Consider the following 15,464-nt stretch of genomic DNA (forward strand, 5'->3'; position numbering starts at 1 on the left):
GCAACAATGACTTAGGGTTAGGGTTTGTTTTAGAACTAGCCTCGACTTAAGTTTAGGCCAGTAATTGTGATGAAGGTTAGTCCGAAATACAATTTTGACGATCGATATTCAAAGAGTATAAGTAACATTAGGGTTGCGCAGTGTAATTGCAAATACATAAGAAGCTTCTTTTTTATTTCTACGTATGGGATGGGAATTAAGGGTGTCAATTTGCACAGTGTAAGTTATGATGGTTATAAACATAGTTTGCGTTAATGTTATTTCAGTTCAGTGTTTCTGCTGATACGTTGTTTTCCTTTTTTCAGTTGAGATTTTCTCTTAGTTTAAATTTGTAACCCGGATCTAAATTCCTTTATAAAATTATGACTTTTGAACAGCAGTATACTACTGTTGTCTTTCTTTATACAGTTATTGTTAGTTAATTCATACTGTTGTTTATTGTGTTGTATAAGCATCACACCGAAAGTTTCTGAATTTTTGACTATTTTTCTAATCTATAGTACATGATATAGCTATACTTCATTTGTTCTATACTTGCATACAGAAAAGTAGAACAATATAGCGATACTGCATTAATTTGCGTTTTTTGCCTTTAAAAGAAGATTTTACAGCGATACCTGATCAAATTGTATTTTTCCTCGAAAAGAAGATTTTACAGCGATACTTAATCAAATTGTGTTCTTCCTCGAAAAGAAGATTTTACAGCGATACTTGATCAAATTGTATTCCTCCTCGAAAAGAAGATTTTACAGCGATACTTGATCAAATTGTATTCTTCCTCGAAAAGTAGATTTTACAGCGATACTTGATCAAATTGTATTCTACCTCGAAAAGTAGATTTTACCGCGATACTTGATCAAATTGTATTCTTCCTCGAAAAGAAGATTCTACAGCGATACTTAATCAAATTGTATTCTTTCCTGAAAAGAACATGTTACGGCGATACTTGATCAAATTGTATTTTGCCTTGAAAAGAAGATTTTACAGCGATACTTGATCAAATTGTATTCTACCCTGAAAAGAACATGTTACAAATTGTTTTCTTCCCTGAAAAGAACATGTTGCGGCGATACTTGATCAAATTGTATTCTTCCCTGAAAAGAACATGTTATGGCGATACTTGATCAAATTGTATTCTTCCTTGAAAAGAATATGTTATGGCGATACTTGATCAAATTGTATTCTCCCCTTTATAGAATATGTTATACCGAGATTCCATTTTTCCCCTGAACCTTGATAAAGTACTAGTAAATGAGTCAGCTATACTAAATTAATCCGTATTCTTCATTTTCTTCATAATAAAGTTAATAACATAATGAGATTTAATTATTTTGTATTTTTATTTATATATATACAAGAAGATATGGTTTAAGTGCCAATGAGGCAGCTCTCCACCCAAATCACAATTTGTAAAAGTAAACTATTATAGGTCATAGTACGGTCCAACAAAGAGCCTTGGCTCACACCGAACAAGGCTAAAATAAATGACTTTATAACTGTTAGTCATGCATAGTTATGCTTTAATTCACCATAAGCTATATAATGTAAGAATTAATAACATTATGTTTATGGCTAACTATTAGACAGTTTAAACTGAGTTCAAAATGCATATAAAGTTTATAAGTTAAGTTATTCAACAGTCTTTTATAAAGACTTATAAACCTCGTACGTTCTTAATGATGGAAATGATATATATGAATATGGATTTGGATTTAAATAATAAACATGTTTCGAAGTAAACAGAACTGTAAACTAGACTTTACCTTACTCTATTGACTACAAATACTGTCTGCACATATTAAATCTAGAGCTTACAATAAACATCGTTATGCACATATTAAATCTAGAGCTTACAACAAACATCGTTATGCACATATTAAATCTAGAGCTTACAACAAACATCGTTATGCACATATTAAATCTAGAGCTTACAACAAACATCGTTATGCACTGAATAGTGCTTTGTCACCGATATTTGCTTCAGAATAGCACACTTATACAACATGTTCGTTGATTTGGGCCCTTTAAATATCAAAGGTAATGAGATCTACCTAAATATAATAAAAGTAGATTTGGTATGATTGCCAATGACACAACTCTTCACAGGAGACCACATAATTAAGACATTAACAACTACAGACATATTTTGTTTCAAAACATCATGTACATGAAATAAACATATAAATACAGTTATAACATACATAAATTTTAAAGGGATCGGAAAACAAGGTTTCTTAAATAACATTCTGTTTCCTTGACAAAAAAGAAAAAAAATAATTATGAAACAATAAACGAAAGAACAGTGGTTATCCCTTATGAACAAATTCTGTTTGCAAACAACTGTTACAAAGATTCAGCGTATATATCTTCAATCCAACACTTGTTCAAGTTCCTTTCGAGAAACAGAAGCTTTGTCATTTGTCGGCTGAGCTATACTTTTATGATTTCGTCTCTTAAGTTTTGAAGTTTTATTGCATACATACACATGCGCGACAGCCATTTACAGTTATCTGGTCAACTACCACAAATACGTTATATGGCGAATAAATGTAAACTGAAAGTAAGGAAAAGAACAGTGATGTTTAAGAAGTAAAATACGATCTTCAATACAATCTAATCAAAGGAAAACAAAAATATGAAAAAATTAACATAAAAGATATTATTCATGTCGTTTATCCCTTATGAATAAAGTATGTTTACAAACCCTTGTTACAAATCAAAACACTATAGGCTTACATCCTTGTTATTCTGCAGACATTGCACAGGTTCAGCTTTTTGAATATCTGTGTTATAGTACCTAAAGACCCAAACTGTAACTAGTAGCACATATTTTCAAATGAATTATTAAAAAGGTTCTATATTTAAAATTCAAACATTTGTCGGGATTTCAAATTACTCATCCTAAGTGTAGATTTTTGTTTTTACAAGAGATCTCCGTATTTTTTTTATTTCGGGTTAAAAGGTATATTGTATTAAAACTTTATTATAGAAAAATAGGAGCATTACTATATATATACAAATGTTTAAGTTTGAAGTTTGGCTCTGTTAATAGATATGTATCACACCAGGATTTGAAACATGAATCAACATCTTTCAGATATAAATGTTTTGATGATATTCTTTATTTTGTCTTTTTAAAAAAAAGTACTTATCATATGTGCCAGTCTACATAAAATCCATTCTGATACAAAAGGGAAAAAAAAGTATCCAATTAACTTCCAGACTTTTGTATTTACACTAATATATAAAAGCCATCTGAAAACTAAAACGCAATAGTTCATTTTCTCAAAATATTACATTTTAATCCAAACGTAATAACCAGTCTCTAGGGTCTAAATGTTCCAATTACTATGATCAACTAGAGTTAGTACTTTAAGATTTCATGAATACAATGTCGTAGTACAAAATACATTTCAATCATCATTTGCAGGATAAACTGAAAAAAATCAGCACTTTACAGGTTCTAAGGTTGGAATTCTACCATTGATCCGCATAAGTGTTCTATTTTGTTGGTTAATTACCTCTTTATCAAAGATTCTAGTCTGGCAATATTTACAGGTTTTCAGTATCTATAGTTATGACATTGAAACCCTCTAGTTCATATTTATATGCGCATGACCTAATTAAAAAAACTTCATCACCATTGCAGTGTATCCTTGTTTAAATAGTTTTAAGTAATATTGATAGAAAATTAAAAAAAAATATATTATAGAAAAAAAACATTTAGATAAACCCGGTGTTATAGCTATTGGATAGTTTGATATGATTAACACTATTTACCTAGCTCAGCAAATTTAATTGTATTGATTTAAATTATCTAGAGTAGGCGTAGATAAGGCAGCAATCATACAACAAAAGAAAACCAAACACCAAATAAACACATAAAAACACACTTCAAATGTAAATTTGGCAAATAATTATTGCCATATATCTATGCAGATTTTAAATTCAATCTTTATAACTGTATCTCTGGTGACAATTGCCCTTTTTCCTACATTTTGGCATAACCTCAATATTTCCTTCTTAATTATAGTTTGATTATTTGAATACAACTCTGTTACCAATCCACAGGTTTATAATTTGAACTTTTTGTAGAACCCGCTCTCATACTTTGTCGTTTTGCGTAATAACCACTTTGCCGTTTCCATTTTTGAATATGGTCTTTCTTCTTTCGTTTGAAAAATCCACACTGAAAGAAAATAAAGTTTCTTACAGATTTCGTTAACCTTAAAACTTAGACGACGTATGAGTTTCAGAAGAACAGAACAAAACATCATCCAGAGATATATATTACTGCTTATCAATCTAAAAATGCTATTAGAAAAAAATATTCTGCATTTGTTTTTAATTTACAACTGTGTTTACCTTGACAATCATATAACGTTCGTCAATAACACACCATCATTAATCTACTTTAAGGATGTACTTAGATGCAGTTTTGGAATAAGTGTCAAATGTTCGGATTCATTGGTGTTATTCCATTCGATACAAGGTAAAATAGTTTCCCCCATAACACCAATGTATCTTTTAACATAAGACTTAAAATAGCTCATAAAAGGTCATTTGACGAAATTTTAAGCAGATTCTTGATTTTCTTTTTTTTTATTTGAAACCCAAAAATTAACAATGCAAATACAAAGTAACGTCTAAGCCTTTTCCCGCCATTTTTTATTTATCATATATCTCCAAAAGGAACTCCATGACCTATCAATATTTTTAGCTTATTTTTAAATTATCGATTTGTAATTTTTGATTTATTTAATTTTACCTTAGATCACTTAGGTACATTCTGAGATCACCCTTAGTTTTTAAGTTTTTGTGGGGTTTGTGTTGCTTATTCTTTAGTTTTCTTTGTTGTGTCATGTGTACTATTGTTTGTCTGTTTGTCTTTTTCATTTTTAGCCATGGCGTTGTCAGTTTTTTTCGAGTTATGAGTTTGACTGTCCTTCTGGTATCTTTCCTCCATCTTTTAACATCACTGAAGAGACATGTATTGTCGAAATGCGCATCTGGTGCAAGAAAATTGGTACCGTTAATCTTATTAAAGTATTCTATAAATTATTTTAGCAAATAATTCTAAAATATCTAGAGCTCATTGTAAAATCTATTCTTGTCTATTCTTTTGAATTCAGTTTAAATAAGTGTGTTATTGTGCACTTGTTTATTCCCAATTGACAAGAGGTATATTAATTAGGGTTTTGTTGCGCACTTGTTTATTCCCAACATACAAGAGGTATATTAATGAGCGTGTTGTTGTGCATTTGTTGATTGAGATTCAACAAAATATGTTTTATCACCCACATTTAGCGCCTGTCTCAAGTCAGGAATATCAATTCATTTTAGGTCCTTTGTTACGTTTCGTTGTTTAAGTTGTTTTGTGTGTCAAGGAGTTTAGTATACATAGTTATTAAAACGCCACCAAAAAGCGCGCCACCAAAAACCGCTTTTTGGTGCCTAATTTACATGCTGCCTTGAAGGCCCATTGGTGGCACAAAGGCTGTATTTTTTTCTTTGATCTGGTAAGTGTCTCTTTTACAAATTCCCCGATTACATTCTCTAATCTAGTTTCGAGGATGTTCTTATTTGTATATTTATTATGTAAATGTTTTTTGTATGGTTTGCTTTTTTAATATTCGGACAGGTCAACACCTTTCCTGTACACCATATAAATTTTACAAAGAGTGTTTTTGCCTGAGATATATAATCTGAGAGTACGATGGGTGACAAGATATTTCAACAGCCAATTATTTATTTCAAAACTACCGTTCCCAGAAGCAGTCATTCTGAGATCCAACTTGTTTATATTTATATTTTATGTAATTACTTTCCACAAACATATACCGACTTATATCAATTAATTACCTTCCACAATAAAATACCAACTAATATCAAAAGCAGTAACCCACCAACACATCCACCAACTATTATCCATATATTTACTTTTTCCGATTCAAGTCTCACCTCTCTAGGGAATATTTCACTTGGAACCTGAAAACCATAAACTGTTCTGTATTAAGCGCCAATAAATTCAAAACATATTGGTATATCCAGATAAACAAATAATATATTTACTTCATAAATAATTTCATGGTTCAAAGTATATACGAATAGGCTTTAAAAAATTGCATAACTCTAACGCAAATATTTATTGTTTAGCACATTTGACGCCATTGCGCTAAATACGGGAACTATATATATATGCGTCCAATGTGCTTTCTAGGATAACTTTTCCATAAGCATGATAAGAACTGAAAATCGACTATATTAACCAACGGAACAAGTAAACTGGATTAACATAATGTAACTAAAGATGCCTAGTGTCCATTGGCTTATAAATGAAAGATAATATGCAGTGATCAATTGATTTTATACTGCCCTGTTGATTAGAAAAAATAATTGAAGAAGTGAAAAATGAGTGTTGGCCATGGTTGTAGAAAACGTGAGAAATTTGTAGAAAAATTTCCGTGATGATCAAAATTTGCAGTGCAAAATTTAGCAAGGGAAACTCTCATTAACTCAAGCTGCAGTTTATTAACACCCAAAGGTGTAGAAACTTCAGATTTTGAGAGTTTTATTAATGGATTTTTTTATATTGAAAAACGACTATCCAAGAAGGCTACCAATGTCGCCGATGTAAATAGTAACTTCATACTGTTTGGCCTTAAGTAAAACAATTGAATATGAATATTGCCTCTTTCCTATACACAGGTAGATAACCATACGCTAATATATATTAATTCCTTTAACCTACCGTCTCCAACAATTGTATGTCATATTTTTAGTATATTCTGGTTGACATTACTTACTGCATATGATGTATTTACAGCCACAATCAATTGTCTGTTGTCGTTTTTACTTTGAACTGTTCCTATACTCTTATATAGTATAGCCGATACCTGTAATAGAAATTGAGAAACAGTGTATTCTATACCTGCTTTCATACACTTGCATGGTATATCCTGTTTCTCCATGGAAATCCTACAACTTTTATCCTGTATATGCTGAAGCCTATATCTATAATATAACGAGAATATACACATAAAGTGATTAAGATGATCACACCATATTGACTGCTGTACCCCTATTTTTGACATTTTTACTCTTTGAGTATGTTTGTTTTGTTCATGCATCGTTGACAATGTAATGGAATTTGATGAGACTGTCATACAAGTGAGAGTTGTAGTTAGCTATAAAACCAGGTTCAATTCACCATTTTATACATTAGAAAATGCCTGTACCAAGTCAGGAATATGACAGTTGTTATCCATTCGTTTGATGCGTTTGGACTTTTGATTTTGTCTGTTGGACTTTCCTTTTTAAATTTTCCTCGGAGTTCAGTATTTTATGTTTTCCTTTTTATGGTATACAAATTGGAGGTTTTGAATCAGGTTTGATCCACTATTTTCTTAGGGATTACATATACCAAGTCAGTTGTTTTTCACTAGTTCTGCTGATTAGAAGCGTTTACTTTGTTCGTTTTAATGGACTTCCACGTTCTGAATTTGCTTCACAGTCTAGATATTTTTGTTATTCTATTTTGTTATTTTATTCTTTTGTCGAATTTGGTGTTTTTTTCCTCTAAGACATATCAGTTTGAAAAACTGCAAGCATAACGCTTAAATATTTCCTTATTTTTTTATTGAAACTGTCGGTCATTTTATTGTGTATATAATTAGTGTTCTTTCTAGAACATGCTTTTGGGGTATAGGTTTTGCTTATTGTTGGCGGGGTGTGTTGACTTCTTAGCCATGAAGAAGGGTTTTTCGCAATCATACCACATAGTCTTACTCTCATACTGCTACTACTACGATGGAAAGAAATCTTTGAAATACCATGTTGTACATAACATTACAATCGTATTTGAGAGAATGTTTACGTTATTTGTTATTATAAATTACACTGCAAACACAGGAACGTGACATGGTGAACTTTAGCCTACTGTTCCTTACAACAATTGGTAAAAACATTAGATGTATATCGTATATCCTTTTGAACGTTAAAGCCAGTCTAAACTGGAATGAAAAAAGGATTCAATTTTAATACTTCTTCATTGACATGATTTATCACAAAACTTTCTACAATTGTCCGTTGATTCTAATACTATAAAGAAACTCATATTTCAAGTCAGCCAGGAACTGCCAGGTAAAACTAGTTGAATATTCACAAAAGTATTAAATGGAGTACTCTATGATTATCTGCGTCCATGATCACTTGAGTGAATCTTCCAATATATTTAGTAAGACAATAAATTGAGTACCCTATGATGATCTGCGTCTATGCTCACCTTAGTAAAACTAAGTGAATTTTCTGAATCTTCCAATATATTCACTAAGACATTAAATTGAGTACCCTATGATGATCTGCGTCTATGCTCACCTTAGTAAAACTAAGTGAATTTTCTGATATATTCACTAACACATCAAATGTTTCTGTCTGGTCTTTCTCTAACATGTCAACCTTTATTTCAATGATCGCCCATTTACTCGAATCAACTGTGCTACATGACTAAAATATAAATAATTCGTTAAATCACAATATCAGAAATATTCTGTCGTAATGACAAAAACATCATACCATAAATAACAAACTAAAACTCGTCATAATCATACATTATCTCTTTAATATCAGACATTATATACTATATAGTAAACATTCGACACTTAAATAAAATACCCATTCTCAATATATACATATTTCCGTTTATTTCCTTAAATATCAAATGAATGTCAGCCATAAAGTAAAATAATGTAAGAAACCCTGCATGACTTCATCATGTTTAAGTGCATTTGCAATTCAATATTACATTAGCAATATTACTTACAATTTCCTTAATTGATCGTTTCGATTGCTGTTCTTGAGTTTGTCTGAGTGAGGTTTCTCTCCGTTTCCGATTTGGATTAACAGTTGGTCTTTCCGGTAATGTGGATGTTGGAAGCAATGTTTCAGTTTGAGGTTTGGTTGTCGTAGTCGACAGTTGTCTCTCTGGTTTGTATATCATCTCTCCTAGAAATTTAATTACTCTCCAACTTATTCCGGGACTATTATTCAAGACCTAAATAATAAATAAAAATCATATATTAAGATATCGTCGTATTTTTTATGAAATAAAAATATATTTAGTGAGGGTTATAGTTATATACTCATTATTCGTTAATCGAAATTTTAACCGAATGTGGCCTAGCGAGTTATAATTATTACCGAGTTTGTACTCACATGAGCAATACGACAGACTCCCTGCCTACCCTTCCTAAAATACTTGAGATCGCCCCCTGTTTAAGAGCGTTTTGTAATGCCCAATCTTAAGTTTTCATAACAGCAGTCATCTCAATACTAAAATCTATGACAAACGAGACGCTTTCATTACAAAGTCATCTCAATACTATAATTTATGACAAACGAGACGTTTTCAATTTTGATATTATATATTTTGCTCGCCTAATTAGCAGCAATATACAACTTCAATCGCGAATGGAGTAAACATTTCACGATTGAAACGTTATTCAAGATCTTGTAGTTACTATTTTGTCTGTGTAAAACGTCAGCGGTGTCTGATCACAAAATGCTCTAGTCAATAAAACGTCACTGATGTGCCTTCAGTATCCTTCACTTATCTCTTTGTCCATTAAACAAACGTTAACCTCTGGTATGACCTCTATATCTGATGTGCCTTCAGTATCCTTCACTTATCTCTTTGTCCATTAAACAAACGTAACTGATGTGCCTTCAGTATCCTTCACTTATCTCTTTGTCCATTAAACAAACGTTAACCTCTGGTATGTAACTGTTGTGCCTTCAGTATCCTTCACTTATCTCTTTGTCCATTAAACAAACGTTAACCTCTGGTATGTAACTGATGTGCCTTCAGTATCCTTCACTTATCTCTTTGTCCATTAAACCAAACGTTAACCTCTGTTATGACCTCTATATCTGATATGACGGTAAAACATATGTATATATACATTATACAGGGGGATTCAGACCTCTAGTTTTAACGTTACCTGTATTGTCCCTCTTGCCATCATATTTTTCTCTATATCCGATATGACAGGTAGGCAGATTTCTATAGTTCCATTATGCAACGGACTTGGACCTCTATTCTTTATTTCGTACGTATGAATAAACGTAAGAACATTGTTCTTCCTCTCAGAGATAGTTAACTGATCCGGTTTTGATATCCTTAAAAAAAGAATGAATACGTATATATATATATTTATCGCTATTTTGTGCATTTTTCTTTTGATCTTTTTTTGTGATCATTTTCATATCATGCTTCTCGCTTGAGATGGAAAAATTATCACTAGAAACTAAGGAGGCCACGTGGCGTTGCTAACGAAATTGACATGATGAAATTGACAACGTCGTCATAGGTAAAATAGCGATAAATAGATTATCATTGATCATCTCAACTCGATTGCTTTTCTCACTTTCGTTGTTCCAGCGAGAAAATCAATCTCGTTGAGATGATCTACGATAATCTATATATATATTTCTTACCTTCTATAGATTGATAGAGATACGATTTGTTAAAGAACGACACGTGGTGACTATGAATATCAGATATAGGATGTCCCAAAACATATAGGGTTAGTTACCATATGGGGTTAGAAAGGAGTTACCCCCTTTCAAAACAAAAAAAAGATGCCCCAACTCTTTATATAAACAACACTGTGTTGAGGGAAAATCTCTAACAGGATTCAATAGACGAAGGGATTGGTGATGAAATGTTGTAGTAAGTTCATAAAACAAAAGTAACAAGTAGATTTTTTGGCTTAACGGCGTTACTTTCCAACCATAACAAAAAAGAAGAAATCTAATTCTAATGCAACAACGTTGGTAACGTTCATTTTGATTGGATAACTTTACTTTCTTACATGGCATCAATTGACAATTGAAGTTACGGGACGTACGCGCAACCGCAGACGGCATATGACAGATTTTAAATACATTTTTTAACGTTGTTTTCTGTCAGTTTCATAAGAATGGAGATAACAATATTGTAATCTAAGCTCCGACAGCATCAATTTGGGATTTGATGGTCGCAAATACCCGTTTACTGTCTCCGCTAACGCGTCGCCAGTAAAATTAATTTGCGACCATCAAATCCCCAATTGATGCCGTCGGAGCTTAAAATACAATACAGATAACTCCTAAATGGATTCAACAGACGAAGAAATTGATACATGTAATGAACGATTGAAATAGATTCAAGAAATAAATTCAAAGCTAAAAAGATGTGATTGTTGGCATTTCTTTTCTGTTGAGACATTTACAAATAGGATCTTAATACTAAGAATTGAAGACTTGATCACTTTGATAGGCCGCTAGTCAAAATATAACATGTGAAGATAGTCGGTAAGATAAATTCGTTGCATGGTGTCCTAGTGACATAATACGGTATATTCATGATATATGGGGTCAGTAAATTCCATATATATATTGTATTAGGTCACTAACACACCATGTAACTAATTATATATACATAAGTGAGTTTGTATCGGTGTTTGCTTTTCGACAACAATAGATGATATATCAAGATAGCAAGGGAGTCGAAGGTTATTTTGGTGAATGCTTTTATGTCTCGAGGTTTCTTTAATAATTCAAAAACTTGTTAAATACCGACAAAATTACATATTTAAATAATGTATTTGTGATTTCGACAATTTAACAAATAAGCCAATTCTATTTCTTTTACTATTTAAGTTCATGGTGTATGCCCAAGATACCAGCAAACACATGTCTCAAATCCTCAGAATGTACAAGCCTATCAAGCTGAGCTTTATTTATATTACATCTAAGTTTTTATATACCTGGCTCCGATATTCTATATGCTGTCAAGGGGTTTTGGTTTTTCCATCAGTTACCTGAATATTAAGGCCTCAGAGATTTTTTTTATTGAACTATGAGAATTACCCCACATCTGAAAATTTCATAAATGTGTATTATGAAATTTCAGCTAAACACCAGTACTATACATTTGTTATTAAGTAATAAAACATTTCACTCACCCAGTCAGTTCTACATGAGCATGTAACTTGACAGATGCTATCAGTTTTCGTTGATTATCTGACATATCCAAATCTGGACTCGTTGTTTCTGCCATTGTTATAAAGATTATATTTTGTTCAAAATTACCAAGATTTTGATTCTCTTTAATTAACAAATAACGTGACACACTGAACCGTACACTAAACGTTGCCTGTTGTTGCTGAAATAATGTATTTCGCAGATCACACTGTACATGTGTCTCATTGTTTTCCTCGACAATATTTCTACAGTCTACAGGCTCTGTAACCTGATTTGTCGGTTGACTGAATCCAATATATCTGGTATTGTTAGATATCTCAATATTTATCTGTGTTCCATGTGACTGGTCTCCTGTATTAGTAATTTTTACAGTTAGTACTGTTTCTGAAGTCTCTCCTACGATAATTTCTTTCGGATTTAAGGTGGCTTCAATATGTAAGTCAGGATTGCATGTTCCATTGCAACCAGTAGAAAAATTTGCCTGGAAGAAATAATCTCTTTTAGAAATTTTTAAATTTTAAAAAAACATTTTGTTTCGACAGTATTAGTTGGAATGTTTATATCATGTTTTTCTGGTTATAAACATTTGAAACAATGAAATACTAAATGATCAAGTGCTATAAGTCATATTTTTTTTTATAATTTTGCACAAAAAACATCAAAAAGTGTATTTATGCATGCAACCTTAAATTTGAACACATTTGGTTATAAGCAAACACGTTCCTACCAAGGTCCATATAAACACGGACAAAAAACAGGGAATTAAAATATATACAAGACAGTTGATTATTTTACTATAAATTGTATATATTTTAATGCCATGTAAAAAGAAAACATCAACTGTTCTCTGAGGAATTGAACATCTTAGTCTTCGATGCATGATTTTTTTATAAGTTGTCAGTGGCTTTAAACTAGCTGTCAGATAACTGCGATTACTCTCAGATCTGTTCATTGTGTCTTTTTGTGTCGGGATGTATAAGTACCCGGCCTAGGCAACCTGTATTTTTTGTCTATCTGATGAGTTAAGCCTTTTTCAACTGATTTTTATAGTTCGTTCTTATGTTGTACTGTTATACCACTGTTCCAGTTTAGGGGAAGGGTTGGGCTCCCGCTAACATGCTTAACTCCGCCACATTATTTATGTATGTGTCTGTCCCAAGTCAGGAGCCTGTAATTCAGTTGTTGTTGTCGTTTGTTTATGTGTTTCATAATTGTTTTTCGTTAAAAAAAATTACCTAAATAAGGCCGTTAGTTTTCACGTTTGAATTGTTTTTCATTGTCTTATCAGGGCCTTTTATAGCTGACTATGCGGTTTCGGCTTTGCTCATTGTTGAAGACCGTACGGTGACCTATACTTGTAATGGTTGTGTCATTTTGGTCTTTTGTGGATAGTTGTTTCATTGGCAATCATACCACATCTTCTTTTTTATATTACCTCCTAAAGGGTTGATCCTTACATTTGAAAAAAAAAGATTTTCAAATCGATTTACGAAATTTGAATTTAGTAACCTGTTGTCGTTTTGATAAACCCTTAAACTAGTTCCAACCATTCTACACTGTTTTTGATTTTGACATGCCCATTTGAAATAAATCCCATTGTTCGACCCTAGTACTGATTTTGACATGCCCATTTGAAATGGATCTCACCGTTCGACCCTAGATTTGATTTTGACATTCCCATTTGAAATGAATCCCGTCGTTCGACCCTAGTAGTAATTTTGACATTCCCATTTGAAATGGATCCCACAGTTCGCCCCTAATATTGATTTTGACATTCCTATTTGAAATGAATCCCAACGTTTGCCCCTAATATTGATTTTGACATTCCCATTTGAAATGAATCCCACCGATCGCCCCTATTATTGATTTTGACATTCCCATTTGAATGGATCCCACCGTTCAACCCTAGTATTGATTTTGACATTCCCATTTGAAATGAATCCCGTCGTTCGACCCTAGTAGTAATTTTGACATTCCCATTTGAAATGGATCCCACCGTTCGCCCCTAATATTGATTTTGACATTCCTATTTGAAATGAATCCCATCGTTCGACCCTAGTAGTGATTTTGACATTCCCATTTGACATGAATCCCACCGTTCGCCCCTAATATTGATTTTGACATTCCCATTTGAATGGATCCCACCGTTCAACCCTAGTATTGATTTTGACATTCTCATTTGAAATGGATCCCACCGTTCGACCCAAATATTGATTTTGACATTCACATTTGAAACGCATCCCACCGTTCGACCCTAGTATTGAATTTGACATTCTCATTCGTAATGGATCACAACGTTCGACCCTAGTATTGATTTTGACATTCCCATTTTTGGAATGAATCCAATCGTTCGACCCTATTATTGATTTTGACATTCCAATTTGAAATTGATTCAACCGTTCGACCCTAGTATTGATTTTGACATTCCCATCTGAAATCAATCCCATCGTTCGCTCCAAGTAGTGATTTTGACATTCCCATTTGAAATTGATTCAACCGTTCGACCCTAGTATTGATTTTGACATTCTCATTTGACATGGATCCCACCGTTCGCCCCTAATATTGATTTTGACATTCCCATTTAAAATGAATCCGACCGTTCGACCCTAGTTTTGATTTTGACATTCCCATTTGAAATGTATCCCACCGTTCGACCCTAGTATTAATTTTGACATTCTCATTTGAAATGGATCCCACCGTTCGACCCAAAAATTGATTTTGACATTCTCATTTGAATCGAATCCCACCGTTCAACCCTAGTATTGAATTTGACATTCTTATTCGTGATGGATCCCAACGTTCGACCTTTGTATTGATTTTGTCATTCTCATTTGAAATGGATCCCACCGTTCGACCCAAAAATTGATTTTGACATTCTCATTTGAAACGAATCCCACCGTTCAACCCTAGTATTGAATTTGACATTCTTATTCGTGATGGATCCCAACGTTCGACCTTTGTATTAATTTTGACATTCTCATTTGACATGGATCCCACCGTTCGTCTCTAATATTGATTTTGACATTCGCATTTGAAATGAATCCGACCGTTCGACCCTAGTTTTGATTTTGACATTCCCATTTGAAATGGATCCTACCGTTCGACCCTAATATTGATTTTGACATTACTATTTAATAGTTATCAAAGCTACCAGGATTATAATTTAGCACGCCAGACGCGCGTTTCGTCTACATAAGACTCATCAGTGATGCTGAAATCAAAATATTCATAAAACCAAACAAGTGCAAAGTTGAAGAGCATTGCGGATCCAAAATTCCAAAAAGTTGTGCCAAATACGGCTAAGGTAATCTATGCCTGGGATAAGAAAATCATTAGTTTTGTAAACAGGAAATTTATAAAAATGACCACATTATAAATATCCATGTCAATACCGAAGTGTTGACTACTGGGTTGGTGATACCCTTAGGGACAAAACGTCC

The 15,464-nt window shown here is 32.6% G+C and overlaps 1 protein-coding gene across 1 annotated transcript in view; it reads right to left on the minus strand.

Annotated features, from left to right (window-relative positions):
- Positions 1-3,256: 3,256 nt before the first annotated feature.
- The window catches only part of LOC134706191 (integrin alpha-4-like), an 81,604-nt gene continuing 69,396 nt past the window's right edge, over positions 3,257-15,464 (minus strand). The window contains exons 15-21 of the mRNA XM_063564900.1: positions 12,006-12,505; positions 9,999-10,176; positions 8,822-9,052; positions 8,377-8,505; positions 6,807-6,896; positions 5,863-5,988; positions 3,257-4,189 (exon numbers count right to left, since the gene is read on the minus strand). Of these exons, the coding sequence (XP_063420970.1) occupies positions 4,058-4,189; positions 5,863-5,988; positions 6,807-6,896; positions 8,377-8,505; positions 8,822-9,052; positions 9,999-10,176; positions 12,006-12,505 (1,386 nt within the window). The 3' untranslated portion in view covers positions 3,257-4,057. The remainder of the gene's footprint in view (positions 4,190-5,862; positions 5,989-6,806; positions 6,897-8,376; positions 8,506-8,821; positions 9,053-9,998; positions 10,177-12,005; positions 12,506-15,464) is intronic.

The sequence above is a fragment of the Mytilus trossulus genome, chromosome 2 (genome assembly GCF_036588685.1).
Source record: "Mytilus trossulus isolate FHL-02 chromosome 2, PNRI_Mtr1.1.1.hap1, whole genome shotgun sequence".
NCBI lineage: Eukaryota > Metazoa > Mollusca > Bivalvia > Mytilida > Mytilidae > Mytilus > Mytilus trossulus.